Source organism: Epinephelus moara, chromosome 20 (assembly GCF_006386435.1).
Source record: "Epinephelus moara isolate mb chromosome 20, YSFRI_EMoa_1.0, whole genome shotgun sequence".
NCBI classification, from domain to species: domain Eukaryota; kingdom Metazoa; phylum Chordata; class Actinopteri; order Perciformes; family Serranidae; genus Epinephelus; species Epinephelus moara.
The window spans coordinates 42,045,523-42,063,768 of NC_065525.1; the positions used below are offsets into that span (position 1 = coordinate 42,045,523).

An 18,246-nucleotide genomic window follows, 5' to 3' on the forward strand; every position below is an offset into this window, starting at 1 on the left:
TCTCCAGGTCTTTACAGGTACACGCCGCTGCGTTAGCTATCAAATAACACCGTATCTAGCTACTTCCAGCTCCCTTTGATGACTGAATGCAGAGGCCCCGCCTTCAGGAAATGCCCGAGGGGGTGCTTATGTGAACCCGGTGCCCTGGCTGCACCTGGAAAAACCAGTCGGGCTGTTTACAGCGTGACTGGAATCACTTTGTACCTGTTGAGTTGCATTTCGTGAATGATTGTCGCAGAGGACAGAGTGTGCATGACGCCTTGTTACACAAGTATCATGTGACAGGACATGCTAATTCTGAACTGGAGATGTAAGTGTGAGATGTGTCGAGCGCTGTGGTTAATGAGCAGCGAGAGCTCGGTGGACAGCCTCATGATTCATGGCGACTGTTTTTGTTGTCGTGACTTGGCCTGCTGGTTAACTGTGCCGCGGGTGCGGAGACACTTACATAAATGTGGCACTGTGGAAACAGACAAAACACCGACCAGCACGCTGATGGAAAAACAGGCATGGAGAGTGGAAAGTGTAGACAAAATAGCAATTTATTAATAACTTATCTTTTCTTTACATTCGTAAGAGAGGAAAGTGGAGGGGGGTTGGCAGAGGTCACCAAGATGGCTTCCTCTGGAGAATGGCCTTCTCTGTAGAGGGGCGACACGGCCCTCCAAAGCTCTGGATTCTTCTTCTCTCGTCTTGACAAATAAAAACTGCATTTCACAGAGTTTTCCCTGAAGAGGCGAGGTGAGCAAAGCCTCCTAACTTTGTCCACATGTCTGAGACTTTTACCCCTTGTGCACAGATCAGGATTACTCACATTAGCCTTCAGAGATCCAGACGACACGTCGGCCGCTCTGACTCAAACGTATGCTATCATCTGTGTGGTGCCAAATTAAAAACAGCTTTAAAACTGCTCACGTTTTGTGAGAAAATTAAAGAAAACTCTCTGAAGGCTAATGCGCAGTAAAAACCTTCTGAGCACAAACATAAGGCAAACAACCATGGTGACTTTGATTTGTGAGGGTGGGTGCAAATACAAGGCCCATCGGCTGAATTCACACGTAAAGCGATTATCAAATATATTACACATGTACACATTTTTGCACAATTCTTGGAAAGCCTACTTGATTTTTGGCATAATCAACTTAAAACATACTGATCAATATGCAGTTTGTTTGCTTACATAAAAGAAGAATATGAAACAAAGAGAATCTTCAGTACCCACTTGTTGCAAAGGGTATATACTAGAGCAAGGCTTCTGCTGTATTGTCTCTTATATTAAGATATATATACACAATGTATAAATGTTTGAAAAGACTCCAGAAGTGTAAAATCGAGTCCAGTATATAGTGTGCCATCTAAAGCTGGGGTGCTTCTACCCCACACAGGCAAGTCTTCACAGAAGACGAAGGAGACGATGCACCCTGACGTCTCGGGGGAACCAGTGCTAGACCCCGAAACCAACATAGAAAAAGAGTTTATTTTCAGATCTGTCCAGTTTGAACAATCTCTTTGGCACACCAGCCCAGGAGCTTTGAAGCGTAACGTACAGCTGTCCGACAGATCACTTGAAGTTTCCTCAGACACAATGACAAAAAGAGATAGAAGAGCCCAGGAGTCCGACAGTGATATAAGATTGAAGAAAGTATCTGCGCTCTTCCTCTTTATCTGTCTCTTTTACTGTCTCTCCTCGTTTAGTCAACAGCAGCTGCGTCTTGACCAGACAGCTTCGACCCTCCAGTAACCACGCTCAGCAGCAGTCGCCTCAAACCAGCTGTGTCAATAAGGTCAAGAGCCCGGTCCCTTGGCAGACGGCGGAAAAAAAGAGAAACTTTTTGCAGCTTTTCCTACAGGAGGCCCACGAAACCTCCAGCAATCAGAGGGGGGTGTGACAGCAGACCTCACGTGGACTCCAGGGGGTCCAGCTGGAAGACGTTATGGTTGGTCGGGGTGGTGAAGTAGAGCTGCTGGCTCGGTGGTGCTATGCGGTTGTCACACGGGCTCTTCAGGCCCAGCGTGCGCTCAAAGTCCAGGAGCTGGCCCATGAAGTTGAAGTTGGGCGAAATGTTGGACTTCTTCATCTTGACGATGTCGTAGGCGTCGTTCATGGACAGGTTGAGCTTCTGCATCAGATAGGCCACCGTGACCGTCACAGAGCGACTGATGCCGGCCAGGCAGTGGACCAGGACGCCACACTTCTGGCCTCGAGCTTCATCTGGAAGACAGAGAAAAGGGTGAAAAGGTTAGACATCTCTTCCAGAAGTGCACAGCAAGTTTAGAGCAAGGTGTTAAAAAACAGTGGCATTAGAAAGTAGCAATTTAGAGGTCGTATACCCATAAAATGCCAGGAGAGGACACCTTGCACAACCCAACAGAGGTCCAGGCTAAGCTCCCAATGTCCTTAAATACTTAAAATGCCACTGTGTACACTGCACATGTTCAGGGCAGCTGTGACTGGCCCCTGACCTCCTGCCATTTTGCTAAAGTGGCCCCCATGCAAAGCAAGTTGAGGACCCCATGTTCGGGGGGCATTATTTGCACATTGTACACGCACTAGCCCTTCAACACAAGTGATGAAAAGTGCGGCCTCTTTCCGCACAGACAGAACAAAACTTGTGATAAACATCTGTGACATTTAAGTCAAGCTGTGCTGGAAGTTGGAGCGCGTCCAGGGGGGGAGAGCAGCGGAAGTTATTATCCTGGCTATCTCCCAGGCATGTCAGTCAACAAACAGGGGCTGCGGCGGCGGCGCACATAAACAGAGCCGACATTCTTTCGTTTCTGGCCTAGAGTAGCTGGTTGGGAAATTGACTATTACGGTCTATTAAACCATTCTTCTGCTCGCCAGGGTTACTCTGACAATGGTGCCATTTGGGCGTGTAAACGTAGGAGTCATGAGGGCATGCTGTCAAGGCGAACAGGATGTCAACAGGGCCTGTAAATGGCTCCTTTTGTAATGTGGAGGGAGGAAGGAGGGGAAGAGGGGGGTGCGATGCCATGTCCTAGATTACTTTCAATGCCACTTCCTTCCTGTTGCGCTCGAATTACCGCCCTCCCCTTGTTCACTCTCCCCCGTTCTCCTGTTTCAACGTCGCCCTTTGTGCTGCAATTACACAAGCCCCGGGACAAGAGATAGGCCAGGATGTCTTCCATTGAAGTCAAATCATTTGTACACAGTGCGCTTTAGCCAGAGCGCCATTAGGGGCAGACTTGTATTCCTCTGCCCTCAACACAATGGCCTTAATCTGCCCGCTCTGTGTGTCCCCGCCTGATTGACTGATAAGATCACAGCCAGGGACACCTCATCTAATCTCAATTGCACAATAAGAACCTAAGAACTTCCTGGCAGTGATAAGACATATCCCATTAATAAGATTATGTCCGTGACTATCTGCTCCGGACCCTTCACTTAGTCTGCGTGTTCTCAAAACAAATCACATCTGGTCATCAAGTGAAGGATTAGGTGAATAGTGGTGAAATGATGAGTCGAATCATCACTTGATGAGTTGCTTCCTGCTTCGTAACTGTGATGATTTCTTGATTTTGTAATTATAAGTAGGTGTAAACTAATATATTACAGTTTAGGACGTCTGATCAGACAAAAAAGACTGTTTCAAGTGTCACCTTGGACATTTTTTAACATTTTTTGGCACTAAACTCATGGAATGATCATTATTTGTTGCACTGAGCGACTGTTCTTTACTTATCAGAGGAGGGGGGTGGCTGGGGTGTGAGTTTAGTTTATTTTAACCCTCCCTATGGAGACAAATATTAAAATTCATTTAAATTTGAAATTAGAAAGTTTAAATTTGAACTTGTTTTTTTCCTGACAGAAGCATTTCCTGCACATAATGTGTCCTTGGGGCGTTGGAAATTTTAAAATATTTAGAAAAGCATGCCTTCCAAATCTAAAATTCAAAATAAAACCATTTCAATGTGTATGCTGCTCCCTTCAGCTAAAATAAAACACCTGCAGTGTCCCTCCTCAGTGCTTAAAAATAACAATTGATATGCTTCTCACTTTTTGCACCACCTCCACCTCACAAGTAACGAACAGTCCCTAAAAGTGAAAGAGCATGAACACAACCCAGAGGCCTGAGGTTCACTTGCAGCTGCAGCGTGTTTCAGCTCTGCAGGATCACTCACCGATGAAGCTGATGGCCTCCGGGAAGAACTGAGACAGATTCTGGCTCCAGTGATCCGAGATGGGGATCTGCTTGTACTTAAACTCCCCCGCGTTCTCGAAGAGGTTGGGCAGGTTGGGAGTCACGTTGAGGATGTACTTGATGCCGTACTCCTCCAGCACGTCCAGGTTGGTGGAGTCCTTGGCGCAGCCCAGGTACAGGTGCGGCAGGATCTCCACCGGGAAGGAGGGCTGCGGGTTGGACAGCGGGCTGCCGTCAGAATCCGTGGCGCTGCTCGGGTCCCGGTCGATGTCCGACTCAATGTCCGAGGAGTCGGAGCTGATCCGCAGCCCGCCGAGGCCCAGCACATGGGCGGTTGGGGAGCTGGTGTTGGAGGTGCCGTCCAGGTTGGTCTCGCACAGAGCTGGATACTCGGCCTGGAATTTACTGAAGCCACCTGGGAAATATGACACAAGTCCAATTAATAAATGGCCGATGTTATTTCTCATTGAAGACATTAAGGCAGCATATAAGTTTATCTCTCCACATCATTAATGTTTATATCTAATACCCTGCACATTCACATTATCACTGATGACTATTTTAAGCTGTGAACAAGTGCAGGAAGATCTCAGATGAAAACAGAATAGTGTTTCACATTAACGCGCCTCCCTGCGTCTCTGCGCAATAATCTGCGGCTATGAATGAGGAGCCGCCGCGGGGCCCCGAAAATGTGAATGAACCGCACTCACCCTCCAGATAAAAGGCCTTGTAGCCTTCGTCCTTCATCCTCCTCAGCAGCAACCCCAGCACCGACCCTCCGTCCACGTTCTCGTTCCACTCCCGGCTGTACTCGTCGTACAGCACGATGGTGTCCGTCTTGCACCGCCGCACGAACTTCTCCCGGTCCTCACCGTCGGAGAGCAGCGAGCGCACGGGCAGGTTGCCCTTCTTGAGCCGGCGGAGCATGAGGCTCGGTATGGCCACGTTGATGGCCGTGTCGACATGCGAGGACTCGTAGAGCTCCTGGGCCCGGCAGTCCATCACCAGCAGGCCGTCCCTGCGCGTCTCCAGCTGCTCCCGGAGCCAGCCCACCGTCTTGCTGATCGCCATTACCGAGTCGAGCTGGACGACGGGCTTGAGCTTGTCAAGCATTTATAAGCAGGAGTAAAGAATTCAAGAGGCGAAGTTAGAGGAGCCTGAGACTTCTCGGCTGCTGCGGGAAGGAGCAACCAACAAATCTCTGTGAGTCCGCAGCTCGGAGGGCCCACAGCAACACTGAGGCTGAGGGCAGAGCGCAGAATAAAAGTGCAGGAAATGTAAAATCACACGCTCCAAATGTCTCCACTGCGCTTTGGATCGAGAGGGATGAATAGAAGCGGGTCTCCTTCACAGATTCCCCGGCTGCGTGTTGCCTTCACTGGCGGTCATTCATGCATCTGGCCGGAGAAAGCCCGTGTTATTTATCAATGAGTCACACCGGCCCTGCGCCGCGGCGGACGGGACTGAAGCTTCCTCTGCTCTTACAGCTATAATAACTCCACGGATGCGAGCGCACAGCTCTTCCACCTGTCTTCCTGCTTGGAGATCCAGGGTAGGTCGGTGTGTGTGTGTGTGTGTGGATGTGAACCATGCGGGTTCTGCTCGTCTGTTTGCGCCTGCGGATGCCGCCTGTGCCGCCGTCTGTCTGCGCTGTGAATCGTCGCTCTGCGGTGTCTCCGTGTCGATGCGCTCTCTGCGGCGCCAGGCTGCTGAATGGCTACAAACAGGAGGCGTTTCATTGGATACATTATGTCAGCCGGCCAATCAGAGCAGGCCCAGCGGCGGTCGCCTTGGAAACGGGGGCCGGATGGAGCAGCCCGTGTTGATGAATTGTTAATGAGTTTGTCATTCACAAAAACGGAGAGGAATTTCCGCTCCGGATCAAGTGAGTGCAAACAAACAGAAGAACTGCAGGGAGAGGGAAGGAAGGAAGGGAGGAAGGGAGGGAGGGAGGAGGGAGGGAGAGTGGCCTTTACTCAGAGTGACAGAGAGAGGACACAGGATCACAGAAGAGTACTGTAGCATAGGGCTATGGTAATACAACCTTATAATAATATATATTTTATTCATTTTGAACTTTGACAAAGTTCAAGTTAGGACTTTCTGGTGACGCTTTGTTCACAAAGATTTAAACTGTCTAATTGTTGAAGTTATACCTGACAGACACTGGGTGGATTATAGGTTTGTACAGCAAAAATAAAATAAAGTAAAATGAAATGAAATGAAATAAAAATGATTTATTAAATCAATAAATACTAATTAATAACTAAACATATTTTAGTAGTATAACAAATGAAATAAAACAAATTCACAATAATTACAACAGCAATATTAATAACAGTAATAACAGCAATAATAACAACAACATCATTATTATTATTAAATCAATATATACAAATAAATAAATAATGTTAATTGTATAAAATTAAAATAAAATAACTAAAATAAAATAAATGTACAATAATAACAATAACAACAATGACGATAATAATTTACCCTTTTTCTTCTTCATCATCACAACAATGTTATTATTATTAAATCAATAAATACTAATTAATAAATGAACAAAAAATTTGTTGTGTATATATCTTATCTTTTGAGTAAACTGAGTTATGGAGATGGGTAAGACAGTATCCTTGTATACTTTTTCCTCCTTCTTTTTGGACATGGAAATATTTAATATTTTATATCCTTTTATGTTGAGAGTTTGTTTAAGGATTATTGTTCAATTTATTTGTTATTGATTTTTTATTTTTTTTTACATGTTTGAAATAAACCAAATAAAAAAAAACAGCTGATGTTTTAAAAACATTTTCTTTGAGGTGCCTTGTGAGAAGGTACAGTAAAACTTTTTTGGATGAACAATCAAAATAAAAGACTGATTTTCGTATATGAACATAACATCTTCTGTATACTATACGTGTGACTGATTTCCAACAGGAAGCCGACGTTTCAAAGACATGTGAGAGCTTCAGTTGCACCTCTGATGATGACACACCAGACGTTTGGTCCTGGACCTGCAGACACCCTGCTGATGGAGAAATTCTCTTTTCTCTCCCCTCCACCCTGGAAGGTCAGAGGTCAGCCAAACAACAACTGGTGCTGGGTCAGTGTCCAGGATTGTTTGGTAAAAAACTGTCCCTGACGTTTGTCCTCTGACCTCATCTGTCTTTAACTTAACTTAAAATTCTGCCTAATTATCATTTGTTCCTATAACTTTATGTTGTTGTACAAACTATTTGTATTATGTTTCAGTACGCAGACCTATCAAAGGGTTTTTTATTCACTGGTGCACTTTTCAGAATCACAATCACCTTTATTGGCCAAATATGTGTTCACATAGAAGCCATTTTTACACTGCTCTCAATGTACTTAAGTGGACAGAACACCTCAGAACAAGGACAACAGAGCTGGACAAATAAGGTAGAACATAGACCGGACTACAATGTACACAAATATGTAAAAGAATAAATATTATAAATATACATAACTAGAATTACTGCCCTGCAGCTGTATGCCTCTGCGCACCAGTCAAGTGTCCCTTACAGTTTACATCTACGTCTTTAAGAACATGGATACTTCATACCTATGATGATATGTAAAATTATAATCCATAATAGTCTATAAAGGGAGCAGTGGATGTTTGGTATTACAGGGTTATGACGAATTCAACTGTTGATCAGAGTCAGTATGTTTCTTTAAGCTACGGTTAGCTAGCTGCTAACTGGTACCATGGTGGACAACTTTACAGCTCTGTACATTTGGTCCATCCAAAAAGTCACAGCTCTGGATGTAGATTTCTCCATGTTGTTACCAGCTTCTTCTCTTACACATTTAATGCTATTGGACTTCCGGGTCAAAGCCCGGGGCGGAAACTGTGGAGCATGCTCAGAGCGCCTCGGCCAGTTTGGGTCTGATTGACTGTATACATGCAGGAGTCACATTATCTGGGTGTGTTAGTCCCACTGTGACAAATTCACTTTAGGATCATTTCAGTCGGACTAACACAATAAATCTTTTTTCTCTAATGTCATGTAAACGTACTGAGTGTTTATCATGCCTACCAGAGGGGAGGAGTACAAGAAACAGCCTCTGCATTCTAACCAAAAACAAAAATGCACACTCATTTTAAAATCATATACACAACAAAACCAAAGTAAAAAAACAACAACTTCAAATAGATTATGTAAACAGAATAAATCCAACAGTCTCTATAGGAACATTACAATAAAACAATGAACACCAGCAGCGTAGTATCATGACCCCAATCAAGCTGTATTTGTTTCTGTGCAGCTTCTCAATGGAAAGCATGTGAAGTAAACACAGTTGAATAATCTGTGACAGTGTGAGCACATAACAGCACTGGAGCTATTTCTGTCTGTGCAGCCTTCAGTGGACTGAAGAGGCTCAGTTGTGTGGGTGGTGGACATGTCACCGTCTCTTTCTCTCTCCATCTCTCTCCCACTCTAAGCAGACTTATAATCATTTTGACATTACTGAAACAAATACAGCCACACTTTGCAAACATTATCCTAAAATCTCACATTTGCAGCGCAGGCCTCTGTGGTGTTTAGGCTGCACTGCTAACATGCTACTGCAGTAACCTTCCTATAATACTGTCTTTTGGTGAGAACACGTACGTAAACACATCGACAGTCAGCGTCCGTTGTGTTCACTCTCATCAGTCAGAAGGATCTAGGCCATCTCCGCGTCCTTCACGCCCTTTTAACGCGGACAGATGAGACGCTCTGGTCCATACAGAGCCATCAGAGCCACCGATTGCTTCCCATCAGCCCGTTAATGGCCTTCACACCAGAAGTAAATGCATCTGTGCCGTAAACAAAAGGAGCATTTCCACCAGTTAAGGTTTTGACACCATCTGCAGCCTTGCAGCGAAACGTAAATCCACACAAAGGCTTTTAATTGATGACCTGTTGATTTAATATCACCTGTTCAGACTCAGGAGGTCAAATTAGTTGCAGGCTGTAGGAAAACTAAACACCTTAACCGCAGCGATACTCCTGCAACAGTTGACCTATAGGCTTCATCACATTATATGTGTGTAAAAAAAACCTGTTGTTGTAATGAGTTTATTATTATCTTATTATTATGTTAATCTGACATGTATATTGCTGCCTGGGAAACAAGTGTAATAGCCTGAAATATGGAGGAACAGTAAGAAATAGCCTTTAGTGACTCAAATTTATTTACTGAGTACAATGCCTAAAAGGTAAATGTAAATATAATGTCGATTTTAGAGTTTTAAAATAGCCGCTTGTAAGTTTCTGTCCAAATAAAGACGTGTTTTGACAGCTGACTTATCTCTCTGCTGCGTCCTGTCTGACTCACACCTCGGACGCCAACAGCTCCGTAATGAGATAGCATCAGAGTGCAGGAGGAGTTTATCAATGAGCTGACAGCATCCTCTGAAACACACTGTCCAGATCCATCATTACAAGCTCCTTTTACACTGCCTGTTCAAGGTGGGAATATTGCACCGATATTCTGCCTTGAGTTTCTGTACAAAGGTATGATCGCAGAACAGCTCTGAATTGATGTCTGTGTGCCACCATCCCCCGAGAGATTTAAAAAGCAGCTGCTAGCAGTTGGTGGCTAACTCAAAGCAGAAGAACAGTGGCTGAAATTGTCCACAAATTGTGAAAACAATGAGATGCAGGAGCTGCTGACCCTCTGAGCAGAGGACGAGATCAGCCGCCACATAACAGAGACTGTAAATGATTGTTACTGACATGTTATGTCATTGTTATTGTTTATAAAGCCCTGCCAATGTGAATGTTGCATGTCACAACAGAGGTCAACACTGTTGTGATACATGGCACGCCTCTTTTGCCTCTGTGATGCCGGCACGCTGTCTCAGGTGCCGTACACGTGCCGTGTTTTTTGTGCCCTCAAATCCATCGTTTTCTATGTACAGGCATATTAGTTGTGCTCAAAAGCCAGAGCGACACTGTTGCAGCGTGCAAGCGTTCCCAAGCACCTATTTTTTGGGGTGCGGTGGTCGCACTCTGAAATAAAAAAGTTCAACCTCTGGAATGCAGCAGCACGTACTGCATGTCATGTGATGAGGAAAGACCAATCACAGCTGACAGATATTTCCCTTCTTCTGTAAATATCAGTCCGTGATAAGTATGGAGAAGAAGTGAAGAGCTACTCAGAGCTTTACATCTTTCCCTCGGACAATATAACAACAACTGTAAGAAGATCAGCTCTGCACTTAGGATTTCTGGTAAGTGGGCTATGAAACAGTGCTAGTTATGGTCGCTTAGCAACCTCGGACGCAACCTGCCTCCACGCTCTTGAAGGTTGGCGTTGAGCAGCCACATAAGTAGCACCCAGCGCCCAAACTCATGTGTTCAAAGAGGTTAAAGGCACGCTGTGTGAACAGGCCTAGAATCAGACACTGGAGCGACGTGATGCTGCTGATGTTTGGTTCTGTGTAAAAATGCAAAGGCAGTAAAAAGAAGGGACTTCGTAGCGGCCCTGTAGTGCCATCTCTGTGTAAAAAGGGTTAATGTCAAACACACACACAGACCCTAATCACAGACGCCTCCGTCTCACCCAGCAGCCTGTCTCTTTACTTATTAACTGCCTGTCTGTGTGTGTGTTGTGTCCCTGCCAGTGTCTCTGTGGTGTGTTAGCATATGAAGGGTGTGTATCGACCCTGGCGTTAACATTGGCCCTTTGGCCCCTGCAGCACGTCCCCCCTCCACCCCCCTCTGCCTCCCCCCAGCGTGACAGAAGTCCCTCTGAATGGAACCAAGCTGTTTCTATTCACCTTCAAATGAATCCTGCTCCCTCCTCTCCCTCCCTCTGCCCCTCACTGCCTCCTCCTCCTGCTGCTCGCCCTATTATTCTCCCCCTGCCCCTCTTCTTTGCCCTTGGCCCCTTCCCTCCGTCCTCTCTCACCCGCTCCGTTTCATTTTACTCCCTCTTTGTCCCTGTCATGAAATCTGGGATTGCTATCTGTACATGTTATGTTAAATATGTCAGGAGCCACATAGTTTGGACTAAAAGCACGGACATACTACAACATTTACAAACCTGCTCTGATCAGCCTGATCGAGGGGTTACGTGTCATGATGTGTCCATGTAAATCTGAAAACACCGTTCAAATGTGAGAACGACTCTCAGTCAGTCTCACTCACTTGCAGCTTTTTCCATGTGAGTTTCAGAAAGCTCTCGTCCACACTGACAAACCAAAACAATATATGTGAGTATCACAAACAACATCTTGGTGAGACTTGATCCTGGCTCATAAATGTTACCGACTGACAACGGAAAACAGTAGTCCCTACATGTACAGAAACAAAGGTGATTTCCAACTCTTGTGTGATTGGCTTTATTGGCCAAAATGAGCATCACATTTACTCCTTCTCCCCAGACATGAACGCATGTATGTATTTTTTTTAAACAAGGAGAAAAACGCTAAAAATTGGTGGCAGACTCCTTTTCTATTGCCAGTAGACTAGAGCTGTGTCTGCAGCAGACAGCCATACCTTTCTGTTTGTTTGCTTTTTTACTGTTGGTTTCATTCAACGTCACAGACGGGCCGGAAAACCATCCTGGTCTCATTTCAAAGTCGTCGAATCAAGGTGCCTCACGCAGCCATAAACCAATGTAAGCTAAAGGGGCTAAAAGTCAGAATAGGGCAGGCGGAGGGTTGGTAGATGGGTCCAACAGTCACCGACTTTCACCTGGGAAAACACAGCAATGGGTCACTTTAACTAACTGCATTTTTCATTATTGGCTTTTTTTTTAAATCGCTTTGGCTACATTGCACTTCTGGACACGTCTCTCACGTGTCTCGTCCATAGACTGTATATATTTGGTGGATCTGCAGTGGATACCAGAGAAACAGACACAACAAGGGCCGAGAGATGAGCTGAGAGACAGAGGAAGAGAGGAGACAGAGAGACACTGATGTCACGTGTTATCTGCATGTTCATGTTCTAATGTCCCAAAACAAGAAAAGTTTTCATTTAGGTCTGTTATTTTTATTGTTCATAGGCCGACTGATGATGTCACATTATTGGAGGACATGTTCAAGTGTCACAAAGTCTCAAAAAAAAAAAAAAGAAAGCAGAAGCAACAGAAGAAAGTTTTAATTGAAGTCTCTTATTTTATATTAAACAGTTCAACAGAACATTTTTTGCAGCCTATTTGTTTGACTGACAGTTTTTCTGATCACTGAGAAAACGCTGATTTGACATAAAGTAAAAAAATAAAATTAGCTTTGCAAGTAGCAAGCTATTTATTTTGACGTAGAGTAACTGGTAGCTTAGCTCACTACATTTCCAAGTAGCTTGCCCAACAGTGGAAATGTTGATACGATACATACGAAATTTAATGTCACATATTCCTTTGCATAAACGTAAAACACTGACATGTTCGTCTGGTGACGAGGCTGAGTCAGCCTGAGACAACACTGATTTCACATATTTTGCTGAAAATGCAAAACTACATTTCTCTTACAACATCATGACCCGCCACTGAGTGATGTCATTCTTTAAAATGTGCAGACATCAGTCCAAGTATGTCACCAAATCATTTGTTTATGTCCTCAGTCAAATCATCTGCTGACATGTTTACTGCCTTGTTTTCTTTGTATTCTACTACTGGAAACCCCCAACTTTCTTTCTCTCTTTGTTCCTCTCCATTCATTTCCTTCAGCCCTGCAGACACACTGGATTTCATGTCCTATTTGTTGTGCTGCTGGTTTGATTTTTTTCTGTATTCTAAGGTTTCCCAAAAGTTTGGAGGAAACACCTGAGTATGTGGCAGGTGTGTCAGAGGGAAGGAGGAAAAACTGTGTGTCCTGTAATGCTTCTGTTTCTTAAAAGTTTCACCGTCTCTGCCGACATTTACATTTCAATCAGTTCACATTTCCATACTGACTGAGTCAATGATTGACTTAATGACTGTAGACGAGTGAGGAGAATGAGCTGCAATTAGCAGCTGACCGAAAGCAGAGAGTTTAAAGGTCAGTGACACTTCTTCATCACCTCTGGATACTGTGGCTTCACTCTGTTAAACTACAGTAAGTCAGTTAAATCTGCTTAAAGTACCTTAACATTGCAGTAAATGTTAGACCCTCATAGGTAAATCATATCTGCCTTGTGTTCAAACTCAACTCAGAGGATCACGACGCCAGATCGGGCCAGTTTCATTCTCTTAATCTCCATCGTTTCCAAACGGCCCCCCACCCCACCCCTCCAACCCCACCCTCACTTCTCATTCAGCAGCTAATCTTGTCCGCCTCCTTGTTTCTTTGCCACCGGCTGCTCGTCTCAGACGGGGAAATCCTTTGTCCTCAAACAAAGACTCACCACATGCACTAATCAGGTCTGGAGCTAGACCTGTCTGTCTGTGTGTTTGTGTGTGCGCACATGACACATACTCAGGAAGTGAGCGTGGCTTATCATGGAATTTATTGTGTGAGAACGACACAGACACAGACGAAGACAGACAATGAGACAGTGTCTGTGGACATCACCCCATTGCAAAATCTGAAAGTTGGCGCATGATGCACAGGAAGTCGGTTTGTGCTTAAAGAGGAACTGGGTATTTCGTGTGAGAAAGGATGGATACAGAACAAACAAAGAGAAAAACACAAACCATCATTTTGAACAACCAAGTATCTCAACATTACCATCTTTAATTCTGTGGATTATCTTGATGGAAAAACAGTTAGTAGTGCACGCAGAAAACACATCTGGACGTAAGCTGGGGGATGCTGGGATCCGATCTCAGCCAAGTGTAAATGACATCCGTACAGTTTGACCACGACAAGTGAAAGGTCAAATAACTCTGCCTCTCTCTGCTAACTCAAGTTGCCTGGCTAAAAGCTACAGACGAGTCCTTCCTCTGCACCACTACACCTACAGAAAACTGACCCTCCAACGGCCTGTCACGTTAAGAGCAGCAGCTGCAACCAATACATTCCCAAATCCATCCAGCAGCTCCATCATCAACAGTCGGACACACACGGCTTCGTATTCACAGCCAAATTATACCCCACAACTCAAGCGAACAGCTAGCACCATGTTTTACTGGCTAGCAAAATATCCTGGCGCCGACTATTTACTGGCATTTACCAACAAAACTTACATTTCTTCATAGATTTGATTGAAGACAAAAATTTTTCCTCATCAACGACTCGTCTCAGTCATGGAAAAAAAGGTCGATGAGCATTTTCATCGTAATTTTTGTTAACAAAATTAACACTGTTCGGAGAAGGAAAAGCAATGTTGAAAATTATGATCAGAGATTTCTTTGCTTGAACTGAGGACAAAGTGGGACTGTGATTGAAAGTGACATGTGACTATAAAGTGGTAAAAGCAGCTGAAAAATAGATTGAGAATTGTTGCAAAGTAAAAACAGCGACATATTAGAGGGGAACTGAGAGCATCATCCATCAAAGTACCCACACAGGTGAGATGAAATCACAGAAGGTACGTAGACCTAGCTATATATTGTTTTGGCTTGACAGATCGTAACTGATAAGTCCCAATCGGGAAGCGAACATAGGTGTTATATCATTGTTTTCAAAAATCTCAGTTTCTGCACGTCTAGACTGAAACTTAACCAAACTAATAGGGAGGCAGTGTTTTCATAAGTTTCCTGTTGTAGGGGTAAATCATGGATGAATAAAGAGAACAGGACACAGCACCAGAGGCAGAGCCTGTTCATTCCTATGGAAGTTGCTCAGTGCTGGATGAGGCCAGAGGAATCTTCTGCATCGTTGACCCCACAGTTAAGGGTACTCGGGACTTCATGAGCCAAGTGGCTACTTCCGATTAAGCACTCTGCTAACTTGAGCGAGGACAAATAATTTTATCGTGTGGCTCTTCTAGACTTTCAAAACATAACCGGATTGAATGGATCAAATCCTGATAGTGAAATGAATCATTTCGTGAGGGCAGTAACACTCTAAAAAATGGATCCACTGGTTTACAGATGTCTTTTTAACGATGTAAGTCAATGGGAAAAAGTCTTTTTGGGCCCAGTGGTATCCGGTGACGAACTCAAAAGTTGGAATTCCACAGTTTGGCCTCTGTAATATTGGCTTCAAAGCCCAGCACACTTCCTGAGGACCTGGTTCAAATACCCTCATGTAGTAAGGGCATAAGGTTGCTGCTCAGTCAGGCTCTAATCCAGATACAGATCCTAGGTCAATATTGGCTGTGAAGGCGCCAGAATAAACGACAAGATGGGAGGAAGTTGCATCGAGCTATTAGTCTTCAGTAAGCAGAGGTTTGTGAAAGTGAAGGTGAAAGTGGGCTCCAAGAATCCAGAGCTAAACCTCATCAGATGTTGATCTTCACTGGTGTGTGACGCAACACGATGCAAAAGTGACGCAAAGCGCAACACAGAGGCAAAACAGTGTGAAAGCTAAACCACGTGAAGTCAGAGAGCAGAAAGGCCCTTCAGCATGAAGACGATGAGGCGTTGGTGATGAAGATGGATTCCTTTGAAGGTTCTGGGCTGCAAAAGAGTTTGAGATCAGTGGAGACAAAACAGGCGGAGCTGCCAGGCTCCTGCTCGCTGATAACGACCACATGCTTCCTTCTCTTGTCACACTGATTCTATCTGTACTGGGGCAAGACCAGGGCAACACACGCACATAAATACACACAGGTGAACAGCACGCGATGCCTTTGCCGACTCCTTCAGTACACGCTGTTCTCTTGGAAACACTCCTTCAGGCTTTAGTTCTACAGTGACGACGGCTCAGGGTTATGAGGGCTGACTCAGTTTCAGAATGATGTGGATTAAAGTAAGCTTAACAACTTAGTCGGAGATGTAATTGTTGCCATTGTTGCGAGACAACAACAAGGAGTCATGTTTTCCTTTATGATCTGCTGTCGGGCTGAGACAGTGAGACAAAGAACCAAAGTATCAGGAACTAAAACTACAAGTTCCAAAGGTCAAAATTCACGTACGCTTCCAGAGTTCCTAAAAAAGATCCTGTAAAAATTCCCTCCAGTATTTCGCCTGCTGTTTTTTGGGATTGCTGCGGCCTGAAATATCTGATTTCATGGCAGCTTTTCTAAAAAAATTGTGATGCAAAATTGATGGTTCTGGTTCTGAGCATTCAGGGTTTCCCACAGACTTGACGGTGATGGTGGGGGGCTTGCCATTTGACGCAACGCTAAGGAACTGTCTCCGTTAGCAGCTCTCCACCTGCTCTCGGTTAGGATGAGCTAACACAGAATCCAACACCGACACAGAAATGGCTCGGCTGTTATACATGTTAATAACTGTTAGGAATGTTTAGCTGTGTGATGCTAACAGTTAGCCCTATCACTGTGTGTGTGTGTGTGACTTCTTCCCAGGCAATGAGCTCACACTCCCACAGCCGTGGTCTCATTAAAAAACAGATACCTCTTTTCCACCAACATGGAACCGGTTCCATTTTGGTTCCTGCACATAATTTTAAACTGTTCCGCAGAGTTCTGCATGGGTCCATTTTTGAAAACTTGCACCCGCCCGTACCTGTAAAGCTTAGTACCAGAACTGACCCGTTACCCTTCATTATGTCTGAGTCAAAGCCACACCCGTGCCCATGAATTTATAGACATATATATATAGTTTTTAACTTTTACACAGATTTTGGGGTTACCCGTGGTTACCCGACCCAGTGCAGGACTTTGGGAGGGACTGATAAATGTGTGGAGCACATGGCAGGTGTATGACATGCACAATATCTGGTAGGCAGGTAATTTCAGGACGTCAAAATCGCGGTGAAAATCGTGTAATGTGAACTAGGCTTAACAAGCGTGACCCATCAGAACAGGCCACTGTCCTTTTCCCCAGGGAAACAAAGAGCACTAGTGGAGTTTCTGTGTGAAAAACCTTACGAAAAAGATCTGAAAATAAAAAAGAAAGCTCTCCACATACAGTTTGAGCGGCAACAACACATGTATTTACATCAGTGAGGCTGAGACTCAGACTTCCTCAGCCCACAGTGAGATCTCGTCTCTGCTGCTCTGTCAGCTGCCGTCTCCACCACCCATCCTCACTCCATTCACATGTTAATCAAACAACTATTTACACCTCTATTACCTGAGGAACTGAGGAGCACACAGGCTGACACACACACATGGACGCAGACAAGTAGGCGCGCATGTTTCCTGTGTTGTGCAAACTCGTCTTGTTCTTACGTGCACACACATGCATTCACACACACACACACACACACACACACACACACAATTATTTTCTGCATGTTTTTACTAGTTTTTATTATATATTTTTTTAAATAACTTTCTTTCCTTTAAGATTTGAGGCACCATTGTGACATATAACTAAGGTAAATGGAAAAGAAGAAGTGGACAAAAGAATATAAGGACACACAATATCAGCAGTGTACTCATTTTAAAAATAATAAAAAATCATTCAAAAAGGGAAACAGGAAGACTGTCTTGATGCTAGCTAGCCAGTTACCATAATACAGCTAATACAACCCAATGTTTAAAGAACAGAGCCTATTTACTGTGCACCACTGCACAATAACACAAATCATCAGGAAGTGTTATTGCGTCAGAGCTCAACGATTACAGAAATAATAATCTGCAGATGTCACGGGTATTTATCAGGTCTGGCTCCAATTGGCAGTGATGGAAATATGACATCTAGGTTTAAGTGCTAATTTTAGCCCATTTACAGGTGAGATGCAATGACACGCCATGACAAAATATCGTCCGTCTCCACCTAAGCAGCACTCAAACCTTGTTTCAAATTAGTCATCACCAAGTTTGAGAAGCAGAGAGTGAATAAGTGAGAGCTATATAGGAAGAAGTATCTACTGTAACATTTTCAGAGTGCTCTATTCTGCTTTCTGCTGTTTACTAACCTGTTTTCAGTGTGTTGGTGACGTAAAACTTGAAACACCAGTAAAAAAAAACCAGAAAGACATTCCTGTCTGCAGCAGAGCTGTGTACACGGCTGAAGGCCACTGGTGATGGGAAAACACTCCATAGTCTAATTTTACCTGCGTACATGTGCTAATTTTGGTGGAAAAGGGATAAAAATAATGAATTACTATCATGAGAGGTGATAA

The 18,246-nt window shown here is 44.3% G+C and overlaps 1 protein-coding gene across 1 annotated transcript; it reads right to left on the reverse strand.

Annotated features, from left to right (window-relative positions):
• Window positions 1–524: 524 nt before the first annotated feature.
• dusp6 (dual specificity phosphatase 6) lies at window positions 525–5,890 on the reverse strand. Its single transcript, XM_050072505.1, has 3 exons — window positions 4,874–5,890; window positions 4,144–4,578; window positions 525–2,212 (listed from the first exon to the last, which is right to left on the reverse strand). Exons 1-3 carry the CDS (start codon window positions 5,274–5,276, stop codon window positions 1,899–1,901), a joined length of 1,152 nt encoding a protein of 383 aa, XP_049928462.1. The 5' UTR covers window positions 5,277–5,890; the 3' UTR covers window positions 525–1,898.
• Window positions 5,891–18,246: the final 12,356 nt, after the last annotated feature.

Excerpts from the sequence above, each read along its gene's own strand:
- dusp6 (XM_050072505.1), bottom strand. The coding sequence starts at position 5,276 with ATGCTTGACAAGCTCAAGCCCGTCGTCCAGCTCGACTCGGTAATGGCG. Across the intron at positions 4,579-4,873 it reads CAAGGCCTTTTATCTGGAGG|GTGGCTTCAGTAAATTCCAG; the intron begins GTGAGTGCGGTT and ends CATATTTCCCAG. Across the intron at positions 2,213-4,143 it reads GGAGGCCATCAGCTTCATCG|ATGAAGCTCGAGGCCAGAAG; the intron begins GTGAGTGATCCT and ends TCTGTCTTCCAG.